Source organism: Microcebus murinus, chromosome 14, assembly GCF_040939455.1.
Source record: "Microcebus murinus isolate Inina chromosome 14, M.murinus_Inina_mat1.0, whole genome shotgun sequence".
Taxonomy (NCBI): Eukaryota; Metazoa; Chordata; class Mammalia; order Primates; family Cheirogaleidae; genus Microcebus; species Microcebus murinus.
In genome coordinates this window covers 8,322,574-8,346,778 of record NC_134117.1, presented here as the reverse complement: position 1 = coordinate 8,346,778, position 24,205 = coordinate 8,322,574, and the positions used below count along the sequence as shown (strand labels likewise).

Below are 24,205 nucleotides of genomic sequence, written 5' to 3'. Positions count from 1 at the left end.
TGCATTTCTGGAATCCAGTCAGTATTAGCTGTCACCGTCACCGTCATCAGCATGGGGCACTGAGGAGGGAGTCAGGTCAGTGGGAAGAGTGCTGGAATGCTGCCTTCTCCTTGGGGATGAGGTCGCTGGGTGGGTGAGGAAGGCTTCCCAGAGAAGGAGGGCTATGTGCGACTTGTGGCTGGGAGGCAGACTTGGGGCTTGCCAGTTAATATGTTGGAAACGGCTCTCTGGGCAGAGGATCCTGAAACTGCCTTGCCTGTCACCCTCTGATGGCCCCGTTGTGGCCTGTCTCATCTGACGAGCGGGTGACTTCTCTTGAGTGAAGAGCCAAGCGTCTGGACTGCCTGGGTATCATCTCGTTAACCCTCCCTGGAGTCTGTGACACCCAGGAAGTGGCTGTTTATAGAAGCCCTGGGACCTTCTTGAACCATGCTTGGTTTGGTTTCCATGTCCTGGGAATGCCTCATAAGGAAAGATTTGTCACATCTTAAGGGAAAAAAAATGGTTTAGAAGTCTAAGGATACCATGTTATTTTAGATTCTAGGACAAATTGTTGAGTAAGCATGTTTCATAAAAAGCATCCTCCGCAGCATTGCGTGACAGCAGCTGGTCCCTTATGATGGGATAATCATGTCTCCTTGTGCACACAAAAGTCTCTGAGGGCATACTGTTGCAGCTGGAATTTCTTACAGTTTCCAAATTTGAATAACCCTTGTCTTAATGAGTCAGAGCCTTGTGCAATATTTTCAAGCCTCAGGAACATCTTTTTCATTAGTTGTGCAATAAAATCTCAAGAAGAAGATGGTAGGCCTGTGTGATGAGCTGTTTTGCCCTCAACGTGTGGTGCGATTTGCAGTAGAATTCCCTTTCACATGGCCTTGGGTAAGATTTTACCCGGTATCTAAGACTTGAGTCATCTCACAGCCTGACTAAGAAGAGCTCTCTCTTTGGTGCCAGCATTCTCAGTGGCAGTCACTGCTTGGTGGAGATGGATGGGCACAGAGAGTTCTGCCAGCTGGGGCCACCCAGGCAGAGGGCTGCCAACTGGGCATGGGGAGGGAAGGCTGAGCATTTAGCAGCCACACCTGCCTTTCCCTGGCACAGAGTGAGCTACCTGGGGTGCAGGGGTATTGTATTCTCTGGGACAGTTAGGCTGGTGGGAAGTGTCACCAAACAGAACAATGACCCAAAGAGCCACTGCCACCGGGCGGTCACTGGGAGCTGGGCACTGTGCCAATTGTGTTACAGGCCTTGCCTCCTCCTTTTCTCATGGCCACCTGGGCAGGTAGGGGCATTATCCCTGCTGCCTAGCTGAGAAAACAGACGAGGCTCCGAGAGGGTAATTATAGCTTGTCCAAGGCCAGCCCGTAGGAGGAGGCAGAGCCAGGATTTGAACCCACGCGAATCTCCCTCCCAAACTATTTTTGAGACTTCTTTGACTCAGTGTTATTGAGAAGCGTGTTGTTTAATCTTCAAATATTTGGGGGATTTTCCAGCTATCTTTCTGTCATTAGTTTCTAGTTTAATTCCGTTGTGGTCTGAGAACATACTTTGTATAATTTCTGTTCTTTTGAAATTTTTAGGGTATATCTTCTGGTCTAGAATGTGGTCTGGCTTGGGGAATGTGGGCTTGTGTCCTGCTGCTGTTGGCTGGCGTGTTCTGTAAACGCCAGCGAGGTCTAGTCGCGGAGTGATCGTGCTGGGCAGGCCAGCTCCGTCCTTGCTGCTGTTCTGCCTGCGGGTCTGAAAGGGAGATGTGGAAGTCCCCTGGGTCTGTTCTGGAACACCGCACTGCTGTCCCCAGTATGGACCACCGAGGGTAGAAAACCTGGGTTCTGGCCCCACTTGGGCCTCTGGGATGAGTTACTAACTCCCTCAGCCTCAGTTTCCTCACCTACAACACGAGGACAATGCTGCTGCCCAGGAGACATCAGCAGGAGACCGCGGGGGTCAGATGAGATCATGGGTGTGAAGGAGCTTCATCAACTGGGAGTCTTAAGGCACGGAAGTTGCAAGAGAGTGGGGCCTCTAGTTGGCAATTCCAGATTCTCCCAGGACTCCTGGTAGAACTAGCACCCAGAACAGTAGAGCTGGAAGGATGGAAAAGGTAATGAGCCTATGGGGTCAAGGTGTGCGTTTCCCCTAGGCGGGTTCTCTTGCCCCACTAAGACATGGTGGCTCTTGGCCAAAGTGACTGAATTTTCAGGAAATTGATCCTCTGTTTCAGGAAGGCCAGAGGCAAGGTTCATTACCGTCAGCTGCAAGGGCAGAGCCCTTTGGTCCCAAATCCCAGCATCCCGATCGTAACACGGAGCGAGCAGCCATGTCTGCGCCTGCGCCGTGGAAGGCGCACGCTCCCGCTGGGCAGGCCGCGCATGCGTTCCGCTGTTCTTCCCACGCCGAGTCTCTGCTTCGGGACTTCTGGTCCGGAAATGGCCCGAGCTGAGGTTTCTTAGAACCCAGCCTGACGTTTCTCCACCAGTTTGATATTTTTGGTTCTGAGAAATGAGGCTCCTCCCTCACTGGAAGAAACTCCTGTAGGAAAAGCGCCTCCAAGTAGGAGGAAGGGCAAGGATTTGAGGCGGTCTGGGAAGGACCCATGCGCGTGGGTATCTTGTGTCTGTGGGGTTCTGTAATTCGTCCCGTCTGCAGTCTGTCCCCTTGGAACACCCGCCACTGGCCAGCCGTGTACTCCTAGTCTCTGCAAAATGTCGTTGTGCTCTCACCTTCCACACCTGCCTCCAACCACATCCACTCCCTGTTGGCATGTTTTCTTGGATCCGGTGGATGAGGACACCGCCTTCACTGCAGGGACGCCGGTGGCTGGCCAAAGCCACCAGCTGACTTGTAGGGGGAACAGAACCCCAGAGCATGGAACCTGAGTGTCGAAGGTCCCTGGAGGTCCTATAAGCAAGCCCTTCGCTTTACAGATGGGGAAACTGAGGCACCCAAGGGAACATGACTCTCACAGCTGTAACGCTCATCAGTGGGGGCCAGCGTGGAGTCTGTGTGTCCCGAGGCCCAGGGAGGAGCCCTCGAGCCCTCCCATCTCACATGCATCCTCCTGCGGGAGCAGTTAGGTGTTTGGGAGAGGCCGGGGTCCATGCTCAGGGGCCCTCTGTGTGGCTGGAGAAACGGGGGGTGCTTTTACTTAGTCTCTCTTTTTTTTTCCAAGATAATATTGAAGAAAACTTTTTCCCCAAAAAATAATCTCATTGGGTTGGAAGATGACTAAAAAGCTATCCATAGGATGACTGATTTTTCCCCTTAAGAGTTATAAGGACAAATAAGTGCCCTTGAGTGGTGATTATAGTGTGTTTGCTGAAGGGGAAAATAAACAGTGTAAGTATCATGGTGGACACACCGATGAATCAGGACTGAGATGCTTCCATGTCTTTTTAGGCTGTGGTTATCTTTTCTTGGGACAGATATACCTAGTTTCCCTTTTCTTAGCATAAAGGCTCTTTTTAGTTTCTTTTCTTTGTACTGTTTAGACATCTTGGAAAATGCATTTGTACATTTGATGACATATTGTACTATCTTAGTTTTTAAAATTATAAATATAATCACATCAAAAAATAAAATAATAAAAAAATTTATGATTTCACCATGATCATCTTTCCTGCAGTTTCATCTTTTCTGTCCCAAGCATTACTGTCCCTTTATTCATGTCCATTTGAGCCGTGGTTGCTACTGCAGACAATACTGAGATGAACATTTTCTTTTTTTCTTTTATTTCAAAGTATTCCAGGGTACAAATGATTTTGGTTACATGAATGGCTCTTATAATGCTTGAGGCATGGTTATAAGAGTGTCCATCACCCAGATATTGTTCATTGTACCCGTTACGTAGGTCTTTGCCTGTCCCCTCCCCCACCCTAGTTGATTTCCATTGAGTTTTACTTCCCTCTGTGCACATGTGTGCTCATTGCTTACTTCCAATTTAGTAGTGAGAATATGTGATATTTGTTTTTCTATCTTTAGATACTTCACTTAGGATAATGGTCTCCAGTTCCATTCAAATTGCTGCAAAAGGCATTAATTCATCCTTTTTTATGGCTGAGTAATACTCCAGGGTATACATATACCACATTTTGTTAATCCACTTATTAATTGATGGGCACTTGGATTGATTCCACATCTTTGCAATTGTGAATCATGCTGCAATAAACATTCGAGTGCAGGTGTCTTTTTGATTTCTTTTCCTTTGGGTAAATACCCAGTAGTGGGGTTGCTAGATCAAATGGTAGGTCAACTTTTAGTTCTTTAAGGAATCTCCATACTGTTTTCCATAGAGGTTGTATGAATTTGCAGTTCCACCAGCAGTATATAAGTATTCCTTTCCTTCTGCATCCACACCAGCGTCTATTGTTTTTGGGCTTTTAAATAAAGGCCATTTTGACTGGGGTAAGGTGATATGTGATGAACATTTTCCTGTTCACAGTTGTTTCTGTATCTAGGATTACAATAACTGGATAGAAGGATGTGGTATTTTTAATGGTCCTTGGTATTTATTGCCAAATTATTTTCAGGAAGAGTTGTAGCAATATTTATTGGAATCAGCTATATAAAATTTCAACCTCTTAAGTCAGTGAGAGACCAAAAAGGAAAATTCCCCTGTAAGAAATTGTTCAGGAAAAATAGAAGAGGATGGTACCAGAGTGGCTGTCCTACCCAGATGGTATTATAGATTACCTGGGCAGTTTTAGCAGTGACTTTTATTCTGAGGTTGATTGCTCTTAAGAGTTGAGCAATGTTTGGGGTAGAATGACCACTTTAAAATTGGTTTACCTAGGGATGGGGTGAGTCGTGATCACAGACTGTCTCACTTGGAGGGGCTTGTGTGGTTGTCAGATCATCTGGTCCAACACTTCGTGTCTTAGGCAAGGAGCCTGGGACCAGTTGGGGGATGTGAAGGCCCAAGGACACAAGCCAGGATGTGATGGAGAACTTTTGTCTCTGGACACCCAGCCCAGGGCTCGCCACCCTGGGGCTCCTAGGATGCAGGAGGCCAGACTGTGTTTGTTTTGAAAAGTAAAGAACATATTTATTCAAATGTTTTGTACACATGGACAGAAGTATAGCAGGAGCCACATATAAAATTCAGTTTTCTAGTAGTCACATTAGAAAGTAAAAAGAAATGAGTGGCATTATTCTTTTTCTTTTTTTTTTATAGTTTTATTGAGATATAATTTACATACTATAAAATTTACCCTTTTAAAGTATACAATTCAGTGTTTTTGTATATTCACAATTGTGCTCCTATCACCACTAATTCTGAAAGATTTTCATCACCCTAAAAGGAAACCCAGTACCCATTAGCAGCCATTCCATACTTCCCCTCTGCTCAGCCCCAGGCAAATGCCAATCTCTTTTCTGTTTCTATGATTTTTGCCTATTCTGGACATTTCATATAAATGGAATCAAACAGTATGTGACTGGTTTCTGCCACTTAGCACGATATTTTCAAGCTTCATCCACATTATAGCATGCTCAGTACTTCCTTCCATTTTATGGCTGAAAAATATCCCTTTGTATGGATGTAGGAAGACCAGACTTTTATTTTTTCTTCACTCTGTGATGGGAAATCCTAAACCCAGCCGGGAAAATCACTTTGCAAGTCTGACTGCTGAAGCAAACCTGATAGGTTCTGTTGGAAGAACCTGGGCCACATGACTCAGGAAGCCGGCGCTAAAATGAGAATGTTCTATACGGATGGGAATCACACACTGAAAGGAAAACATCGGGAAAAGCATCAGATTTATTAAACCATATGGCTTTTCTGGGAGCTGGAGAGGATGTTGGAAACAGTCTAGCCTCCCCGATCTTCTCACCAGTGAGGTAACTGAGGCCCAGAAAGGGGTCCACCTTTCACTTCTTACTTGAGCCAAAGTTTCCTTCTGGCGTCTGTCTCCATTTTAACAAGTTCCTCTCCTTCTCCTCCTCATACCTTGAGATAGCAGTTCATCAGCACGGGGTGCTGGGTACCGCTCGGGAAGCGCTGCCCTCACCTGCTCACCCACCTCTCCCCGCCTTGGATCTGCCTCTCCTTCCCGAAGCCCCAGGCCCTCCTGGGGCTGCCAGACAGACAGACAGACAGACAGACAGGGGCGCAGGCTGCCAGACAGACAGATAGGGGCGCAGGCTGCCGGCCCCTGCTGGAAGCTGGAGGGCTCAGGAGGCTGAGCGGCCCGACAGCTCCAGACATAACAACCAGAGGAGTCGGAGCAGGAAGACAGCCTGGCTGAGAATTCTGCGAAGGTCAGGACCGGAGCCAGATGCTTATCAAGAGGAAAGTTAATAGTGTTTTTGTGAACTGAGCAGTCAGCTGTTTCCCTGAAGATAATAATAGACACATCATGTTGAACCTTCAGGAGACTTCTGGAAAAAAAAATTGTGCAGTGGAATTGATTGGCAACTTTTTTCCTAATATATAAGATAGGCCAGAAAAGACGATCAAATGCAACGAAATGGACCAAACCCAAGCATTCACCACAGGTGTGCAAGAAAGGATTTTTTTCAGTGACAGGCACCTTTAGACATAGACATATTGTTCCAGAAAAGGCACCTTTTCCCAGTAAAACCAAAGCTACAGAACCAGGCTGTGCTTGGGATGGACAGCACAGTTAGGGGTTCGCAGCCAGCTGCCCAGGTGCCCCCTAAAAGCTCGTTCCTAATTCGCTCTATTTGAGAGAGACTGTCTTCGACTTGTTTGTGAGAATCTCCCTCCTTCACTTCACCTGCCGCGGTCTTTTCCAGGCCCCATCAGCTGCAGCCTTGGCCCAGTCCCTGCAAACAGTTACCGCTCGGAGCGCAAGGCTGCGCGGGCTGAGTTAGCAGCCTGAGGTCTGGCGCAGGGCGAGCTTTTCCCACTCGGAGCCGTCTGGGAGACTGTGCCGGAAAGAGAGGGGCTGCCAGCGCTTGGAAGTGCCAATGTGGGCTGGAAATCAAGGCCAGGCTCCCGGCTCCACCGCCTCTTCCTCCTTTATTCATTAAAAGGAAAGAAAGGTCACACGAAATGCTCCTCAATTACATCTCTTTATTTCGATGCAAAAAGACAGAAAGTGTGGTCATCCATCATTCAATTTTTAACCTTTTTTTTTTTTAAAAAAAAACAGCAATGACTCCTTGTGAATTCAGTGCATTTTAACAAGAGCAGGTCTGAGGGCCACTGCTCATGGGAAGTTTGACAAGGGCTGTGTCTTTCCCATTTTGTTCTTCCCTAGACTTGCAGACAGCGCCCCTGACGCTGCACAGAATTTTCAGGTTTACTTTAAACCTCAGGTGGCTGCCCTGGCCACAACTCCGCAATGCCTCTGCCCTCCCCGAGTATTTTCTCTGTAGGGTTCCAAGGAGCCCAGTGGGGCCGTGGCCCTGCACCCATGCCCCCCGGCGCCCGGGAATTTGCAGCTGCAGCAGCGATTAGAATGGGGGTCTGGTTTCCTGGAATGTGCAAGATCTCGCTTCTGTTTCTGCCGCCTCCACACCCTGGACCAGCGCTGAGCCAGACGTTAGGCTAGAGGCGTCGCCGACTAGGTTCCTTGGAATTTAATGGAGTGGGGCAGACAGAATGCAGCCACTCAAACTGAAAACATGGAGAAAATGAGTCTTGCGGGGCATCTTTGCTGCATTCCCTGGGTTTTTTTTTTTTTTTTTTTTTCTTTCCCCCTGGCAACCCTCTTGTCAATAGGTGGCCGCATCCCTTCTCGCTGTATGCCTCATTAGCCGTCAGGAACCAGTGTAAATTGATTTCTCTCCGGACCCTCAGGACGAGAGCGTAATCCAAGTTGCTGGGAGAGGTGGCAGCCTGCAGTTTCCCTGCAGTTCTCGGCTCCTCTAGATGTGGGTACCTGCCTCTCTTCCTCCCTGCTCGGCTCACCTGGCCGTCTCCACTTGTGCTTCTCACGGGTGTTCTCAAAGTCAGCAAGAAACCTCACAAAGGGAATTTTCTTAGGGAAAAATCATTCCCCTTGCCCTCCCTACATGTGGACCCGCACCTCTCCCTGGCTGCGCGGATCAGGTTAGTTAACCGCCTGGCTCCAGGTCCTGTCTGGACGTGCCTACCCACACCTGGGCAGGTGTCCAACTTGGGCCCCAGGTGCCCGTGCTTAGCTAGAGGAGGTGGAGCCAGATTCCAATCCTGACATTGAAGGTCTGGAGTGGGGACCCCACATTCAGCATAAAGATCAAATCCCAGGTCCTCCCTGCCTGTCCTCCCAGCCCCTGGGGGGCTGGCCAGCTGCAGGCACTCGGTGTCGCTGACCTGGGCCCACAGTCCCCAGATTCTCCTGCTCTTTGTCTCTCTGTCATTGTGCCACTGGCCCACCAGAAGTGCGGGCGGGGACCTCCTGCTGGGACAGTGCCATGCTGGGCAGTGGAGGAAGCTTGGAGGAAGGGGGGGCGTCGGATCCAGCCCTGACCCCACCTCTCTAAGGGTGCTGAGCCGTGTGTGGAACAGAGCAGATGAGGTGCCTGGGCTGCCGTTTCCCCTTGAGGGTCCCGTCTGGATTTGGGCCTGCATTTATTTATCTAGCAAGTAGCCTCTTTGTAGTGACCTTTAATGTAGCCACGCTAGGGGCTGAAAGGAATGCCAGGGCAATGGGAAACATGGCCCTGGGACTCCTGGCAAAGATGAGGAAGAGGAGGGCCTCCAGCATACACCCCCTGGCAGCAGTCACGGGCGGTTACTTCTCCTCGCTGTCAGGTGGTTAGGAGGTGGCTTCCTGGCCCTTCCAGGGAGGATGGGAATGAGCTTTCCATTGGCCTTCATTGGCGACCTCTGCTCTGTGCATTTCATGCCCTTGCCTTGGGGAGAGCTCGTATTGCTCCCGTTACTCGCGCCTGGGCCACATGGGAGGGAGGAGGGCGAGCTGCTCCTGACCGCTGCGCCAACCCTCAGCTCATCCCTGCCTCCATCCTGATGAGCAGAGCCTGGCCGAATCCAGCCGTCTTTCTGGCCACGTTTCTTTCTTCATGTCTCCTCCTTCCTCCTGGTGATGGTTGCAACCGGGCTGTGTTCTTATTTGTAGTCTTTAAAGTGTGAATATCTTTGCCAATATTTAAAGTTGAAGAAATGAGGTGAAAAATCACAAATGACCTGAGAGCCAGGAGGGACCTCAGAAGCCACCTGGTTGAGCCCCTTATTGTACGGTTGAGGGATGTTCAGCGTGAAGGGCTTGCCTGGGGCTGCACTGCGGCCCACCGCGGGTGGGCGCCTGGCCTCCGCGCAGGTGGGGCACTGCGTCAGCTCCCGCAGACGGCCCGTGGGCTCCCGAGAGTAAGGCAGCATCTCAGGCAGCACCCAAGCAGCTCCTGAGATGCTTTTTGGTACTTACTCTGGATTTGGGGTTTTAAATCAAATGAATTTGAAATGCAGGCTGGGTGGGCCCCACGGGCATGGCCCTGTGCACTCACACAGTGCCTGTGTTGAGAAGGTCCTGCACCTGTTTTAATGCTCTGCTGTTGCTGTCTTGAGATTCTCAGTAACTTTTGAATAAGAGGCCCTGCATTTTCATTTTGCATTGGGCTCTGAAAATTATTTAGCCGGTCCTGAATGTAGGACAGTGCATTAAAATGCCATTGATTTATTTGATCAATTCACTCTTGCAACTGATTTGAATTTTGGGAACATGCTGTTCCCTGCGAATAAAGGAGGATTCATTTCTTTTCCCTCGAATACACAGTGTTCTGTTTTCCAAATTAGCTTTCCTGATCAGCTCTGCTGAGGAATTGGAAGGCGGGATTGTTCTTGCTGGAAGGGAAAGCAGGGCTGTTAATCCTGCATGCTGGCCCTGATCTCCAGGGTACGAAGTGTGAGGCATGTTCCCACAGTTGTGTGAGCTGCGGGGGGCTGGAGGCTGGCGGAGAGGGCAGGCACCAGGAGGCCGCAGATGCAGAGCCCAGAGCCCAGCTTGGGCGCCAGACAGATGGGGTAGCCTCTTGCCTCAGCAACTTGTCAGCACTGAGGCTTTGCGCAATGTGCTTTATGTCTCTGATCCTCCGTTTTCTCATCTTTCTATAGACAGGGGATAAGATCTAGCCTGCAGGCTTGCAGGAGTAATTACAGATAACATCTGTGCCTAGCACTGTGCTTGACACACAGTGATGCTCTGTAATAAATAAAAGACTATTATTATTCTTATTGGTGTTATGCTATTATTGCCAACATTGAAGGTTGGGTGGGATTTGACTAGCTATGGGGGAGGAGAATGGAGTCTTCCAGGCAGGAAGGAAAATAGTGTGAATGCCAGAGGATGGGGTGCAGGGTAGGATTTTAGAAGCTGGGGGAGGGGTCTACAGGGCTGCGAGTGTGTGCTGAGGAGTCCTGGGAGAGACTTGGGGACTCAGAGTCACGTGATGGAGGACGCTGTGGGCCAGATGGAGATGGCCACGGGGTCCTGCAGGAAGTTCATGCACCCCCACAGTGGCACTGTCAGTTTTGGGGGGATGCAGAAAACAGAAGCCAGATCTGCCTGCGATAGAATGTAGAATGGGATCCTCAGAATCCTCAGAAGTGTGAGAGGAGCCACTTGGAGGTGTTGAAATGCACTCGGGAGGGCCGACCAGGGGCTGGGCTGGGAGCTGGGGGACGATAGCCCAGGAGGGCTCGGCCTGGAGGGCCGGACGTGGGTCGAGTCTTTCTGTGCATTGTTGCACTGTGGTGTTATCTATCTCATGCTACAGAAGGGGAGACTGAGGCTTGAGTAGGGACAGTCACTCCCTGAAGTCACACAGCTGCAGAGGCCAGGTCTGGCTCTGCAGACACTGTGGCGTTAACTAGGAGCCACAATCCACGACCTTTCTCACCCTGGTGGACCCCCGGGAGCATACATGGTTGGAGTTCAATTCAGCATTCCTGTCCATCCCTGCCAATACGAGTTTGTGAACCAGAGTTGCCTGGCAGGGTGGAAGACAGGGTGGGACAGACAGCTCTGCAGGGAGAAGGGGCATGGGATGGAGTCAAGAACGGGGGCGAGCGTCTGGGATCCTATGCAGGGACGACTGTGGGGAAGGGGCCAGCCTAGGAGTCTCCCTGGCTGTCCCGGGAGGGCCACCGCAGTCCGGAGCCCTCTCCTGCTGGCCACGGTGTGCTGGTGACTGAGGGTTCCCACTGGCTGGCTGGCCGAGGCAGTGTGACCTGCCGGTGTGGCTCAGGTGGCAGAGCGGCAGTGGGCCCTGCTACCTGGGCAGGAATTGGTACCTTCCCACTGGCAGGTCCAGGTTTTATGGGATCTGAAACCTGTAACTCGAAATTATGATTATAACCTTAGGTATGAAATGATTATTTATTTAGATTGAAAAAAAAAAGAACTGCCCCAAATTACAAGCTTCAGAAAGTGGGCAAATACCACAACCATCACAAACTCCAGAAAAATAGGATGTTTTTAAAATTAACTGCCAGATACACCTTCACCTTTAAAATACTTTCCCCCCTTATATATTCTGGCCATGGACTCTTTGTTCACCTTTTCATGTGACAATGCTTTTGTATTATTTCCTGTAGAGAAAATAGAATGATTTATTATCATTTTTATTATTTTTATATTATTCTTATGATCAATCCAGCCTTTCTTCTGGCGTATTTCTCCCCTGCCCACATACTCGCCGTCTTCTGTACAAGCTCTGGCCTGCACCAGGGAGTGTGTGGGGTGGGCAGAGGGTGTCCCTGGAAACACACGTGTCTGTGCCAGGACAGGTACAGCAACTCACCTGGACGTGGAAGTGACTTCAGAGCACACAAATGTATCTCATTGAACCCAGACACAACGATTGCCCGGTTTTACTTTCCCCTTAGCTGCATCTCTAAATGCCTGCAGCCACCTGGGCAGGACAGGCAGGTGTGTGACAGAGAGAAGGAGACTGTGGCCTCCACCGGCTGCAGCTGAACTACTTCTCTTCTACAAATTCTCCAAAAGCACCTGACGACAGCGCTTTGCCGAGGCTCCTGGCAAGTGCACGTGGAGGGCTCTAAGCCGAAGCTTTTTGGCCTTCTCTGTAGGTAAATCCACCTCTGCTCTGGATTCTTGCACCTGCGCAGGGATTCAGGCTTCGCCGCTGGAGAGAGCCCAGGGGACATCAGGCAGAGGTCCTCAAACTTTCATGGCTGGTGCACCCTTAGTTAGTGTTGCAGTAATTTTTTCTTGGCACCCCATAAGCCAAAACATTACCCAGTAGTTTCATTTATTAAGTAGTTGGGTCCAAAACAACTTAGTATTTGTGTCCTTACAACATGGGCTTTGAAAAAAGAAAAGAAAAGGAAAAAAAAAGATGTTTTAATTAAATTATTCAATAAGCACAATTATGAATGGTATGTGTGCACCTGTTGGTTGCCACATGACCTTTCAAATCTTGGGATCAGATTGGACACCGCCACCCTTGTTTCCCGTTCAACGTTGATTTTTGTGGTATTTTCTTTTTATCATAACAACTGCCAGAAACCCAGCTTCACAAAGACAAGGACTCACCCAGAGGAATGTAATGTGATCTGATTTTGAAACTGTGAACTGTTCAGAGCTAGTTTACAAGGTGTGCAACAGATATCGAGTATTTCCCCCCAGAAAACTTGAAATACCCTGTGAGTTTGCTGTGGCACTTTGGGGTGCCTTGGGACTATGAGAACCACAGCATTAGGACTATATGGAATTCGACTCCCCTTCTTCTTGCCTCAGATCTAATCTTTACCTGGCATTGTTGCCTTAAAGATGAAAGAAACGCACATTTTGATGTATTTAAAGCACACATTCAATTTTGTGCATATTCTTTGTGAGAAACACATATAAAAAAAATCCATCCTTTGGTTCATACTCCCCTTATAGTGATTTTCATTCTCACTGCAACAGATTTTCTTAAATATGGTAATCATGTCAAATACTTACCCTACCTTGCTGTTTTTGGTAAACGCCATATAATGAATAATAATTATTAAAACTTATCAACACTGTGTGTCTCTCTCCTTCCTCCTAGAAGGAAGTTGTTGAAAGTAGTAAGAAGTATTAGTTGTAAAACTCCAGGGATGATGTGCTCCAAGGAACATTTATGAAGCTGTGCTTGACTAGAAGTTTATACAGAGGAGACATGAGTCATTTGTTATCTTGGGATCGAATCCTGGCAATTTACAAACTCATAAAGTTACAGGAAATGTTGGCTGCTCTTCATGGGCTATTTGTTGTGTTAAAAATCTTTAATGATAAATATTTATTAGGTAAAGTGGAAAGATCCATCTCTGTGAATTGTTGTAACTCATCATTCTACTAAGTGTAGTTATTCAGAATCTTTCTGCTTAAAAACGAAATCACATAGTGTTGTATAAATCATTCACTTTTTTTTTTACCATAGAATGTTATACAAAGTTTAATATAGTCATTATCTTTTACACATTTGAAAAAAGTAACTTGTTTTAATTTATGAAAGAAAACATTTAGTAAGCTTTAATAGGCAAATTTAATTTAAATATTAATCTCTGAAAATAATAAGATAAATGTATGAAAATATCTTAAAGCTTCTTTTTCACATATGTTGACCTACTTGAGTAAGAGCAAAACCTGCATTAGATGAGGGACCATAAGCTTCTCCGTAAGCTGGTGTCCAATAATAATGCTTTTTAAGGCCATTGGAGACCTCTGCAAGATGCACGTGTCCATCCACCACAAAAGGCTCCACATCTGTATTATTTGGTTTTAGACGGCCCATTTGAATCAAGTCTGAATATGCTACACATGTAGCCTCATCAAATTTGTTTCCCCAAATATAGATATGAGAAAATATGGGATTTGTTTTCATTGCTTGTGAAAGTGCAATAAGTCCTCTCCCTCTATTCTGTTGCTCACTACTGACAACGCTTTCAGACTCCTGTTGTGTGAAGTAAGAGTTTCACTGAGATAGTTTGCTCCTGCATTTTCTATTCTGTTAAAAGAAAGATCTATTACTTCCAAGGTAGTGTTGCTTTTCAATACATCAGCCAAATACTCTATTCCATCACGAATTATTTTATTGCAGCTGACATCAAGGTAACGTAGACTAGTGTTCACATACAGTGCATTACATAACCGTTGAAAGCCACAGTTTTTGATACCATGTTTACACATGTGTAGTTCAATAAGATAGTGATTTTCTTTCAACAGATGGCCTAGATGGACTGTGGACTCTTCCTGTTCTCCATATAGTAGAGGTCGGTTAAGGTTTATTCCCTTAATTTCTTGGTTTTGGGTTAGTACTGTAGCAAATGCTATCACACTTTGCATCCCCAGATCACAATCACCCAGATCTAATTTCTGTAAGGATGAATTAATTTGCAGCATTGCAGCAAAAAACATTCCACCCTTATTTTCAATCTTGTTTCCAGTCATTCTTAGGTATTTCAGAGTTGTATTTGTATGTAGTGCTTTAGCAATCAATTTTCCACCTTCGGGCTCAATATCATTAAACATAAGGTTTAAATAAACGAGATTAGGTTGCTTCTGAAGCAGTTTCGCAGCATAGTATGCACCAACATCCTTTAGGAGGTTATATCTAACATCCAAACCATTAATATATAGATGATTCTTTAAAATTTTGGAAACAATCCAAAAATCTTCACCTGTTACTCTTTCTACTGGCACTAAGCGATTGTTACCACCAATGTTTAATGTTATTCCTCCTTCCAGTCCCTTTTGAACTTGTTCATCCACTTCTTGGAGTATATGCAATATAAAAGGATTAACATTCTGGGATTTTTCCATACACAAATTATAATAATCTTCCTGGAGACCAGCAATAGATTCTGGAGCGCGCTCGTCCTCTAGGGTTGGGGCCGGAGAGGGGGGCCCGGCCGGGGCAGGGGCCGGGGCAGGGCCCGCCTTCTCGCTGCTGCCATGGCGACCGCATGCCCAAAAATCATTCACTTTTTATTTTTTGCAGAATTATTTGGGATATTCTAGGCTTTTCACTTTAGCACATACCTTTTAGAAATAGCTTATCCATTTCTACAAAAAATCCTGCTGGGATCTTTCACTTGGAGTATGTTTACAGGTCAATTTGGGAAGAATTTGTAGCTTAACAATAGTGAGTCTTCTCATCTACAACTATGGTACATCTCTCCGTTTCTTTAGGTCTTCTTTATTAGGACTGTGTTTTGTACCTTCCAGTGTACAAGTCTTGCACCTACTTTGTAAAATATTTGATATTTTTAGTGCTATTATAATTGATATTTAAAATTTTTAATTCTACTTGTTGCTAATACATAGAACTACAAATGTGTATATTGACCTGTTCTCCTATGAATTTATAAACTCACTTACTTTAGTAGTGTATTGTAGATTCCTAAGAGTTTCCTATATAGACCATCATATATATCATCTGCAGATAAAGACGGTTTTACGTTTTCCCTTCCGATCTCCCTGCCTTTTCTTTCTTTCCTGTGCCTCATCGTGTGGGGTGTCATTGAGCTGCAGCCAATGCCAGCTTTCTGTACGGTAACGGAGCAGCTATGGGGGCCAGGACTTGACCTTGCACAGGGCTTCCCGTCCTCATTGCTGATTGCTGCCTTGGTTCTAGCCTCTGATATCAGCCCAGGGAGGATGCGAGATCCCTGCCTCCCAGGGGCGTTATGTTTGCTGCCTCCTGGTTGGTTGTGTCCTGGGGTTGAGAGCTCAGCTGGGCTGCGGCTCAGGCTAGATTACCTGCTGCTGGCCCTGCCCCGGCTCCCTTCTTCAGTGGCCATGAGGTAGCCCTGCAAGCTGGGGACAGAGGTCCAGGTTAAGGCCAGAAAAACCGGCCAGCCACACAGCCTCCCCTCGATCGTGCCTCTGCAGTGGTGCCCACGGCGACACTGCTAGGAGGAGCCCGGGTGGGTGAGTGGGTCTGCAGGCACCTCCACCTGTCCCTTAACCGCCGTGATGTGTGAAGTGCTCACACCTGTGCAGAGCTGCCCCCGAGCAGCACCTGGCCAATCCTTTGGGGTTTTTTACTATTTAAATTGTATGCCATGGTTCGATCAAGTTGTTCATATATAGTACAAACGTGCTCATGAGATCAGCATAGAAAACACATTGAAGTAGTGCTTTTATTATTGCATTATGTATGGACTAGGGGCTAAGACTTGGAGGAGTCAGGTGACATATCTAAGGCCACACAGCTAGTGAGCAGCGGGCTGAGCATCACACTGTGGTCCATCTGAGGCCAGAGCCTGTGTCTAGCATTGTCCCCATGCGGAGTGGCCTGGACACTTGCCCTCTGTCCCTCTGTATCCCTGAGAGAGTGGGCTGTGCCAGAGCCGGCCTGGGCTCATCTCTGGGATTCTCCACCCAGATTGGCCACTCTGGGAGGAAGACGATTGACCAGCAGAGGAGATGAGAGCAAACGGGGCCAGCCAGGGCTTCTAGAGACCATCAGGCGGCAGCAGCCCCTCTAGTTTGATGGACAAGCCTTTTAAGCAGAACAGGAATCTGACACTGAGCCAAGCTGCTTTTAGACACACTGTTATTCCTCATTTTGAAGTTACATTTGGACAAACCAAGCATTTCTTCTTCTTTCGTTTTGTCCACTTTGAATGGTTCGTGGATGGTCCTTATGTGTAGTTGTTTCTGCTCTGTTTAATTTGCCTGTTGCCGCTGGTCCACCCGGAGATGGTAACAGAGGTCACTGGTTGCTTTTTCATCTCAGCTGCACAAGGGAGCCTTGCCAGCTGGGCTTCTCACTGTGGTCCATCCTCTGCGTTTCTTTCTGCTCATTCATCTGCCGAACGAGGAGAGTCCTGGGCTCGACCTCAGGTTTCACATGCTCCTTACCTTGCTGCAGCGTGTCGGGGTGAGAGGGAGAGAGAGGGATTAGATCGCAGAATGTTGGAGCTGGAACAGACTTGGAAGCTCATTCTAGAAGCAGTTCATTCCATTGTACAGATGAGGAAATGGAGGCTACTCGGTGGCCCAAGGATGGAGCTGGTCCTTCTAGTGGCCAGACCAGACCCCTCCCTGAGCTCCTGCATTGTTTTTTTTGGTGGACAGGCCCTGGAGCCGCTTTCTCTGGTCCATGGGAGAGACAACTGCTTCTCTTAGCCAGAAAAACCTGTGTTCATTTTCACCCCAATGTGGGCAAATTCTCACACACCTAATCTGGGAAGCCAAAAAGAGGAATGAGTTACTGATCCTTGGTGGCGAGACGCTAGTAATCATCCTTGTGAGGGTCTCAGACGCACCACGCTCTGTCTGGGCTTGCTGGCCTTGCGGGAGTTAAACCTGCTCTTGGCCTCAGCCCAGGAAGCTGGTCCAAGGAGGCCCAGATGCGTTTGTTTACGGCTGTCACTGTCACTGGTGATGTTTGCTAGGCTCTGTGTTCGGGAGTTTCCAGCCCCTTTCTTCTGTCTCGCACTGGAGTGCGATTAATTGGAGTCCCAATTAATCACAGCTACCTGGGAACCCGGGAGGGTGGCAGGTCCATATAGGGCCGGTATTAACGCGGAAAAGTTGTAGATTTGGTGAAACTGTGGGCTTGGGAGGGCTTGCCAAGATTTACCTGTTATTTACACTCTATTAAAAAAAATTAGCGTCCATGGAGAAGTCACTTAAAGTCGGTGAGCCTCTGTTTCCACCAATATAATATGGGAACAATATCTGATTTTCCTATTCCGCAGGAAAGTAGGAAAAACAATAAGATCAGGTAGCATGTGAAAGGGTTTTGAAAACAAAATAATAAAATGGTGCTATCATGAATGTGTTAAATTAGTTTATTTTCCCTAGTAGTTGCAGATCTTTTTCTGCACGTTAGAAAATCATGCTATGAGAAAGAGTTGAGATGCCAATGTTTACATAAAGCAGCGCTCAGGAGCCAGGACAGAGGGGCCCTTTGTCCGTAGGTGCTCTCTCACTTCTGAGAAGGACAGCTTCGGAGAGGCAGGCTGGTCCTTGAGATGTCCCTGTGCCCGTGCTATTGAGAGGGTTACTGTAGTCCCTGGTGGCACAGCAAGGCAGGGACTGAGGGAACAATCCACAGATGCTCTGGTGCCACCAGGGAGTGTGGCTGTGTGGCTGTGATGGGGCTCAGGAGGGCTGGGAAGTCTCACAGCTTCTACGTACAGCCGAGAGCCTGGGAGCTGGGGAGGGAGGTGTGTGTGTGTGTGTGTGTGTGTGTGTATCTGTGTGTATGCATGTGGATGTGTATGTGCATACCCATGAGTGTGAGCACACGTGAATGTGTATGGATGGTGTATATATGTGAATGTGTGTGTTTGTGTGCACATGTGCCTCTGTGAGCATGTGTCCACGTGTGTGTATGTGTTGGGGCGGGCACACAGGCCCTTTGGTAAATAAGAGGCTGGTTTGCAGGTCAGTGGTTTCCTTTTAAACTGCAAACTCCAGCTGCAAACCGCATTGGGCTGTCATGGGGATTGAGAGGTGAGGGGGATACACTGGTGCGTCCTGGGCCAGCTGTGGTGAAGGAACAGGTTCCTTTTCCTTTTATCCATCATGGACCGGTTTTTGTAAAATATGCTAGAAATGAATTACTACCAAAATGCAATAAAAATGACCCAAAATATAACCCCCAATTCATTTTGCTAGAAATGAATTACATGGATCGGTTTTTGTAAAATATGCTAGAAATGAATTACTACCAAAATGCAATAAAAATGACCCAAAATATAACCCCCAATTTTGTTTTATTTTAGTAGATTTAGGGATACAAGTGGTTTTGGTTACATGGTTGAATTGTATAGTGGTGATGTCCAGGTATTTAGTATACTTGTCACCTGAACAGTGCACATTGCACCTAATAGGAAGTTTCTCTTCCATCGTATCACTCTGCATGCCCCCGCATACCTGAAGCTTAGCTCCCACTTATAAGTATTTGGTGTTCCCTTCCTGTCTTCCTTCACTTAGGATAATGGCCTCCAGTTCCATCCAAGTTGCTGCAAAGGCGTTATTTCATTCCTTTCTTTTTATGGCTGAGTAGTATTCCATGGTGTATGTAGTCCATATTTTCTTTATCTACTCCTCAGTTGATGACAAGCCCCAATTTTTAATTTTTCGATGTAAGAGGCATAAGTGTTCTGTGTGAAATTGCTATAAAGGTTTCCAAACACTTCCTGTCAGTTTGTCCCGAGCAGCTGGCAGGGCAGTCCTGGTCCCTGGAGCCCACTTGTGTGACACTGAACCAGCCTGCCCTGAGAAGGGACACAGGCAGAGGGTGATGCCATGGCAAAGTGGCCCCCGGGGTGGCCAGCTTCGTGCAAAGGCTGGTGGCAGGCTGAGGCATTTGCTGGTGCCTCTGCTCAGTGTTTTTGTGGTGAAAGTGTTGAGAGGAGAGCACCCAGGCTAAGAGGTCTTCATTGGAGCTCACCGCCTTCCCTGGGAGCCGGGAGAACCTTTGCTGCCTCCAGACGTCCAGAGACCGCGTGTGCCCTCTGGCTCCCCCGACCGTACCTTTCTCCAGGTGATCACAGCACAAAGCCCAGGGTCCTTAAATCTCTTTTCTTTGCTTTTGTTCTCAGGGCAGGAAGATCCCAACAGTTTGCGCCATAAATACAACTTTATTGCTGACGTGGTGGAGAAGATCGCCCCGGCCGTGGTTCACATTGAATTGTTTCGCAAGTAAAGAGAGCTTCCTTCTTTCCGTCACCTCTGACCCTTTCACCAGTAAACACCGCCATTCACAAATCATCAGAGCCATTTTTGAGACACATTAAAGTGTCATCGAATATGTTCCTACATTAAGATGAGCATTTCTCCCTTACAATGTTTTCCCCTTTCACTATATAAATCTACCTTCTTAACCCTTCTAGATGTTTTAAGAGCCTCTGGCCCTGAAGAGATTCCCAAAGATGCCCAAAAACATTCCCTACGTGGAATGTTTTGATGCATGCAAAAATTGGCATACGTTTAGATTTTTAAGTGTTAAACCCAATATGTAAAGTAACCATTGCCAGGTGTGTGTCATTACTGCAGAGCCAATTGGTCCAGGTGTTGAAATGTTCACTTTAAGGTGTTTCGGGCTGAAGTGTGCACTCCTTTGGGTTCCAGGCTTCCTTTTTCTAAACGCGAGGTGCCAGTGGCTAGCGGGTCCGGTTTTATCGTGTCGGAAGACGGGCTGATCGTGACCAATGCCCACGTGGTGACCAACAAGCACCGGGTCAAAGTTGAGTTGAAGAACGGTGCCACCTACGAAGCCAAAATCAAGGACGTGGATGAGAAAGCAGACATTGCACTTATCAAAATTGACCACCAGGTGAGCGGGTCCCCCAGTCCCGTCTAAGTGTGCTCCTGCCTGTAGGTGCCCTGGGAAAAACCGTGGTAAAACCTAGAAATGGCACAGGCAGCAGAGCTTTGTGATGTCGTGAGAGTCCCAGGGAGTGTGCCAAGCTGGCCCTAACCAGTCAAGTCTGCACCAAACGAGGGCTCTGATGGCATGCTGAGTGTGGCCGGGGGTTGGGGAGGGGGAGGGGCTCAGGGAGGCCTCTAAGAAGCCAGGCTGTCAGATCAGAGAGTTTTAATTAATAAAATAGTGTTTTAAATGCTTATAAAAGAAATCAATAGGTTTGTAAAGAAATTGGTAGGTAAGCGGTGAAAACTGAGTCTTCCTCCCATCCCTGATCCTGAGGCAACTGTTGTTGCAGATTTTTATTCATCCTCCATAGACAGGTCAACTGTTCACAATGTATACAGTATTTATCGAGTTGCAGATCGAGCCATCCTTATCATGTAAGTAGCTGCTTTGAAAACAAAGCAGGTCTTCCAAATCAGGGATTTTGTAGGATTATTAGATGTGTTTTAAAACAATGTCCCATACTCAGAAAGTTTTGGAAAACTTGAATTAAAACAAAGCTAATGGATTTCTTCTTTACAGAACTTGTCGGAGCCTTTAATGTGCTAATGTGCACAAGGAATGCCTACAAATGGGTGTGGTCTCACCACTATTTGCTTAAATTATAATGATCTGAGCAATAAGTTTTTTTAGGTGGGAGGGGCAGAACTGAGAGTGAGCTCAGTTTGGGAAATGCTGTATTTGAAAATGCTTTCTATTTAAATATTCTTCTCATAATCATTTTTGCTCTGTTGATTTGTTTGGCAAAGTCTACATGGTTGGAATGAAATATGGTTCTTATGGGCTCAGAAAAAATCCCCGTTCCTTGGCACATTGATCACGGAGGCTCGGCTTGCTGCGTGGCGTATGCAATAGGAACGAGCCGTGTTTTCTGGATTCTTCACATTCTTATAATTTTCTAGACTTCAGATGGAGGGAAGAATCAGGGTAGGTTGGAATCCTGTGTCTGGCCAAGGAAGAGACCAGACACTGAGCCAGGCGAGGTCTCTTGTCCAGGTCTCTGCCTGCCTCACTTTACCTGGAGATGGCTGTGAGGTCAGACAAGGGGGCACATTGTGTGCTACTGGACAGAACGCTAGATACACCTGCTTCTGGAAACAGCCCTGCATGGACTGCTTGGGCAGTAGAATTCTGGGTTCTGGATTCTGGATCTTCTTCTCCTTCTCCTTCTTCTTTCTGTAATAGCACCAAGTTGCTGCCTGAGCCCAGGCTCCCTCATAGCCAGCATTTTGGAAAACCACCGGCTCACACACCGCCTCCCCTCCTTCCCCGATGTTCCTGTACCCTCTCTGTGGCTCTGTCGCCAGGCACCGGCCGAAGACGCCCAGGGTAGATACGGGCTCTGTGCCTGGTGTGGGCTTTAGTGAGGTCGCAGGTGCGTGTTATTTCTGTTAGGTTACCGTGGAATTTCTAGCAACAGCTAATCTTTTGAAATGTGTTTATTGGTTACAAGATAATTGGGCTGGGCCTTGCCCTCATCTCTAACTTTCACCCAATCTGCAAGATAGCTGTGTTATCCCCATTTTAGAGAGGAAGAAATAGGGGCTCAGAGAACGCTGCTAATCTGTGTGAGGCCGTGCAGCTACACCTCATTCCTCCAGCCCCCCGAGCGAGCCGGGCTGCTGCTGCCCAGGTGCCCAAACCCACGGCCATTGCTGGAGGGGTGTGATGGGACAGCTTGACCTTAAATAGCCCCTGGGAAGGCTGGCACGTCCCCGTTTGGGAACACTCTGCTAGAAAGGTGTCCAGGATGTGGTAGGCTCGCCGGAAGGAGGCCAGCCAGAATAGCACAGCTGTGGCCACACGTGGGGACTTGCCAGCCCCTTGGAGCCCTTGGGAGGCAGCCCGCAGCGGGGACCACGGCCGCGTGTGGCTGGGCGCCGGGCTGGGTCCTGCATGAGCTGCTCCCTCTGAGCAATCCCGCGTCTGGAATGTGTGGGTGCATACCGTGCAACTGCTTCTGGCCCCGGGGTATCCTTTTCCGATTTTGAGCCAAGGTGGAGACTGTCTCCTGGTGTCATCCCTGACATGTCCAGGCAAGATGTGAATGATCTCAGTGGACAAGAAGTTTCGTGGAGTGAGTCTGACGTGGCTCTTGCCTGTCCGGGAGCCTAGCTGTTCAGCCAGCAACATGCTGTTTGACATGTGTTTCGAGCCTGAAGAAAAGGGGGCTTGAAAAGTTGAAATTCACCCCATGTGGCTTTTCAAAATGGAACCGGAAATGAAAGGATATTAAATTGCAGGCACCCGCACAAAAGACTGTTTTTCCACTGACTAAACTGCTTTTTTTTTTTTTTTTTTTTTTTTTGCTGATAGTAGTTGGAAGTAGGCAGAGTGAAAACATCTCTTCCAGCTCTTTCTCCTTTGTTCCCTTGCTTTGGTGACAGGTTATTTGTGGGGAGGGTCCAGTTTGTAACGAGGCTCAGCTTGGACGGAGCCTGCCACCTCGGGAATGGGAGCGTAAAGTCGCCGCTCAGCATGCGATTGAATACGTGTGTCGGGGGCAGTGGCTGGGTATGAGCGTGCCTTGCCCTGTGTCAGCTTGGGACAAGAAAAAGGAAAAAACAGATCAGGAACACTTAAGAGAAGGCAGAACAGAACCAACCAGAACCAGGCGTGAGGCAGGAAAGTCACTCCATATGGGGCCTTGTCATGTGAGACCATGGCCCAGCCACCCCCTGCCCAGGGCCATTTAGGGATAATCTGGGAAGCCGGTGACATTGCCGACCGTGCCCAAGGACCCAGGGACTAAGCTGGTGGCTCCTAATCTGGGCCCAGTTCCTCCCCGGCATCACAGTTCCCCCTGCAGGGTTCTCCGTGAGGCAGACTGCCATTGTCCTGCCTGAATGTGGCATTCTTGACGCTTTTACTGAAGTGGACATGAGCGTGGACATCTGCTGGCGTGTCCGCTTGACATCCGCCTCCCCCTTTGCTGGGAGCAGCAGCACCAGCGTTTCCGTCGGGCATCTATCTCTTTCCCCACCCTCTGAGGACAAGCAGAGGCTCCTGTTGGAGTCACAGGCTGCAGCTGGCGTCACCCCCAGAAAGACTAACCTGGGTGAGGCTGCCGCAGCCCCTGCTGCCACCGAGACCCCGCGCTGCCCGACGCCTGCGCTCTCTGAGCCCAGCGTTGTCTGCTTTTTCTCCCATTCTTGGAGCTCCTCTCCCGTCTCCAGTGGCTTGAGGTTGCCAGAGATGTTTCTGGGCTTGTGACCAAAGGACTCTTCTAGCTTTTCACTGCTGAGCAGACACGTGTGCACGCACTGGGCCTGCTGAATTTTGAGACCCGGAAGAACTTCTGGGAGAAGACGCAGAGAGCAGCCCCCTTGCGGGTTCTGCAGGCCCATCCCTCCAACCCTTTCCTGTGCTTCTGTCCGAATCAGAAACTCCTCTTCCTCTGGCACCCAGGACTGGGGCCGGCCTGGCCTGGGGAGGGGATGGCAGCTGCAGAAAGTCGGGGCCCCGTGCATGTAAACGTTTTAATAGAAAGCAGCTTGGACGCAGACTGTTTCCAAATGTGTTTAACATGAGCCACTGGCTGTGTGCAGAATATTTTTAACTTTTATCCAATGGCAGCATTTTCTCTGTGCAGTTTTTTTTTTTTTTTTCTTGAACAGTTCAGGGAGTGTAGGGAGGGAGAGGGAGAGAGGAAAGTAAAGAGAGAGCTGTTTGGTTCCTGTGGGCCAGAGTTCGGCAGAAATAATGGCATGTATTGAAGAAGGTAGGAGGGGAAGTTCCTTTTGATACAGCTGTTTTTCCAGCTGTGCTGATTAGGAAACATCTTAGAGAAAAGCATCTTTCAGATCATGTCCTTCCCATCCCATACAAAACCCTTTACAAATTCCACAGTTTGTGCAGAGAGATCTGGAAGGCCTGGCCTGATTGGGCCCCCTCCCTCCTGGCCTCCCCTGCCCTG

General features: G+C 48.2%; 2 protein-coding genes across 3 annotated transcripts in view; one reads left to right on the top strand and one right to left on the bottom strand.

Moving 5' to 3' along the window:
- The window catches only part of HTRA1 (HtrA serine peptidase 1), a 49,644-nt gene that overhangs the window by 6,478 nt on the left and 18,961 nt on the right, over positions 1–24,205 (top strand). For both annotated transcript variants that reach the window (XM_076009728.1, XM_020280748.2), the window contains exons 2-3: positions 19,460–19,559; positions 19,989–20,193. In XM_076009728.1, the coding sequence (XP_075865843.1) occupies positions 19,460–19,559; positions 19,989–20,193 (305 nt within the window). The remainder of the gene's footprint in view (positions 1–19,459; positions 19,560–19,988; positions 20,194–24,205) is intronic.
- Positions 13,690–14,790, bottom strand: LOC105880333 (leucine-rich repeat-containing protein 34-like). Its single transcript, XM_012781290.3, has one exon. The coding sequence runs from the start codon at positions 14,715–14,717 to the stop codon at positions 13,776–13,778; it is 942 nt and encodes a 313-aa protein (XP_012636744.2). The 5' UTR covers positions 14,718–14,790; the 3' UTR covers positions 13,690–13,775.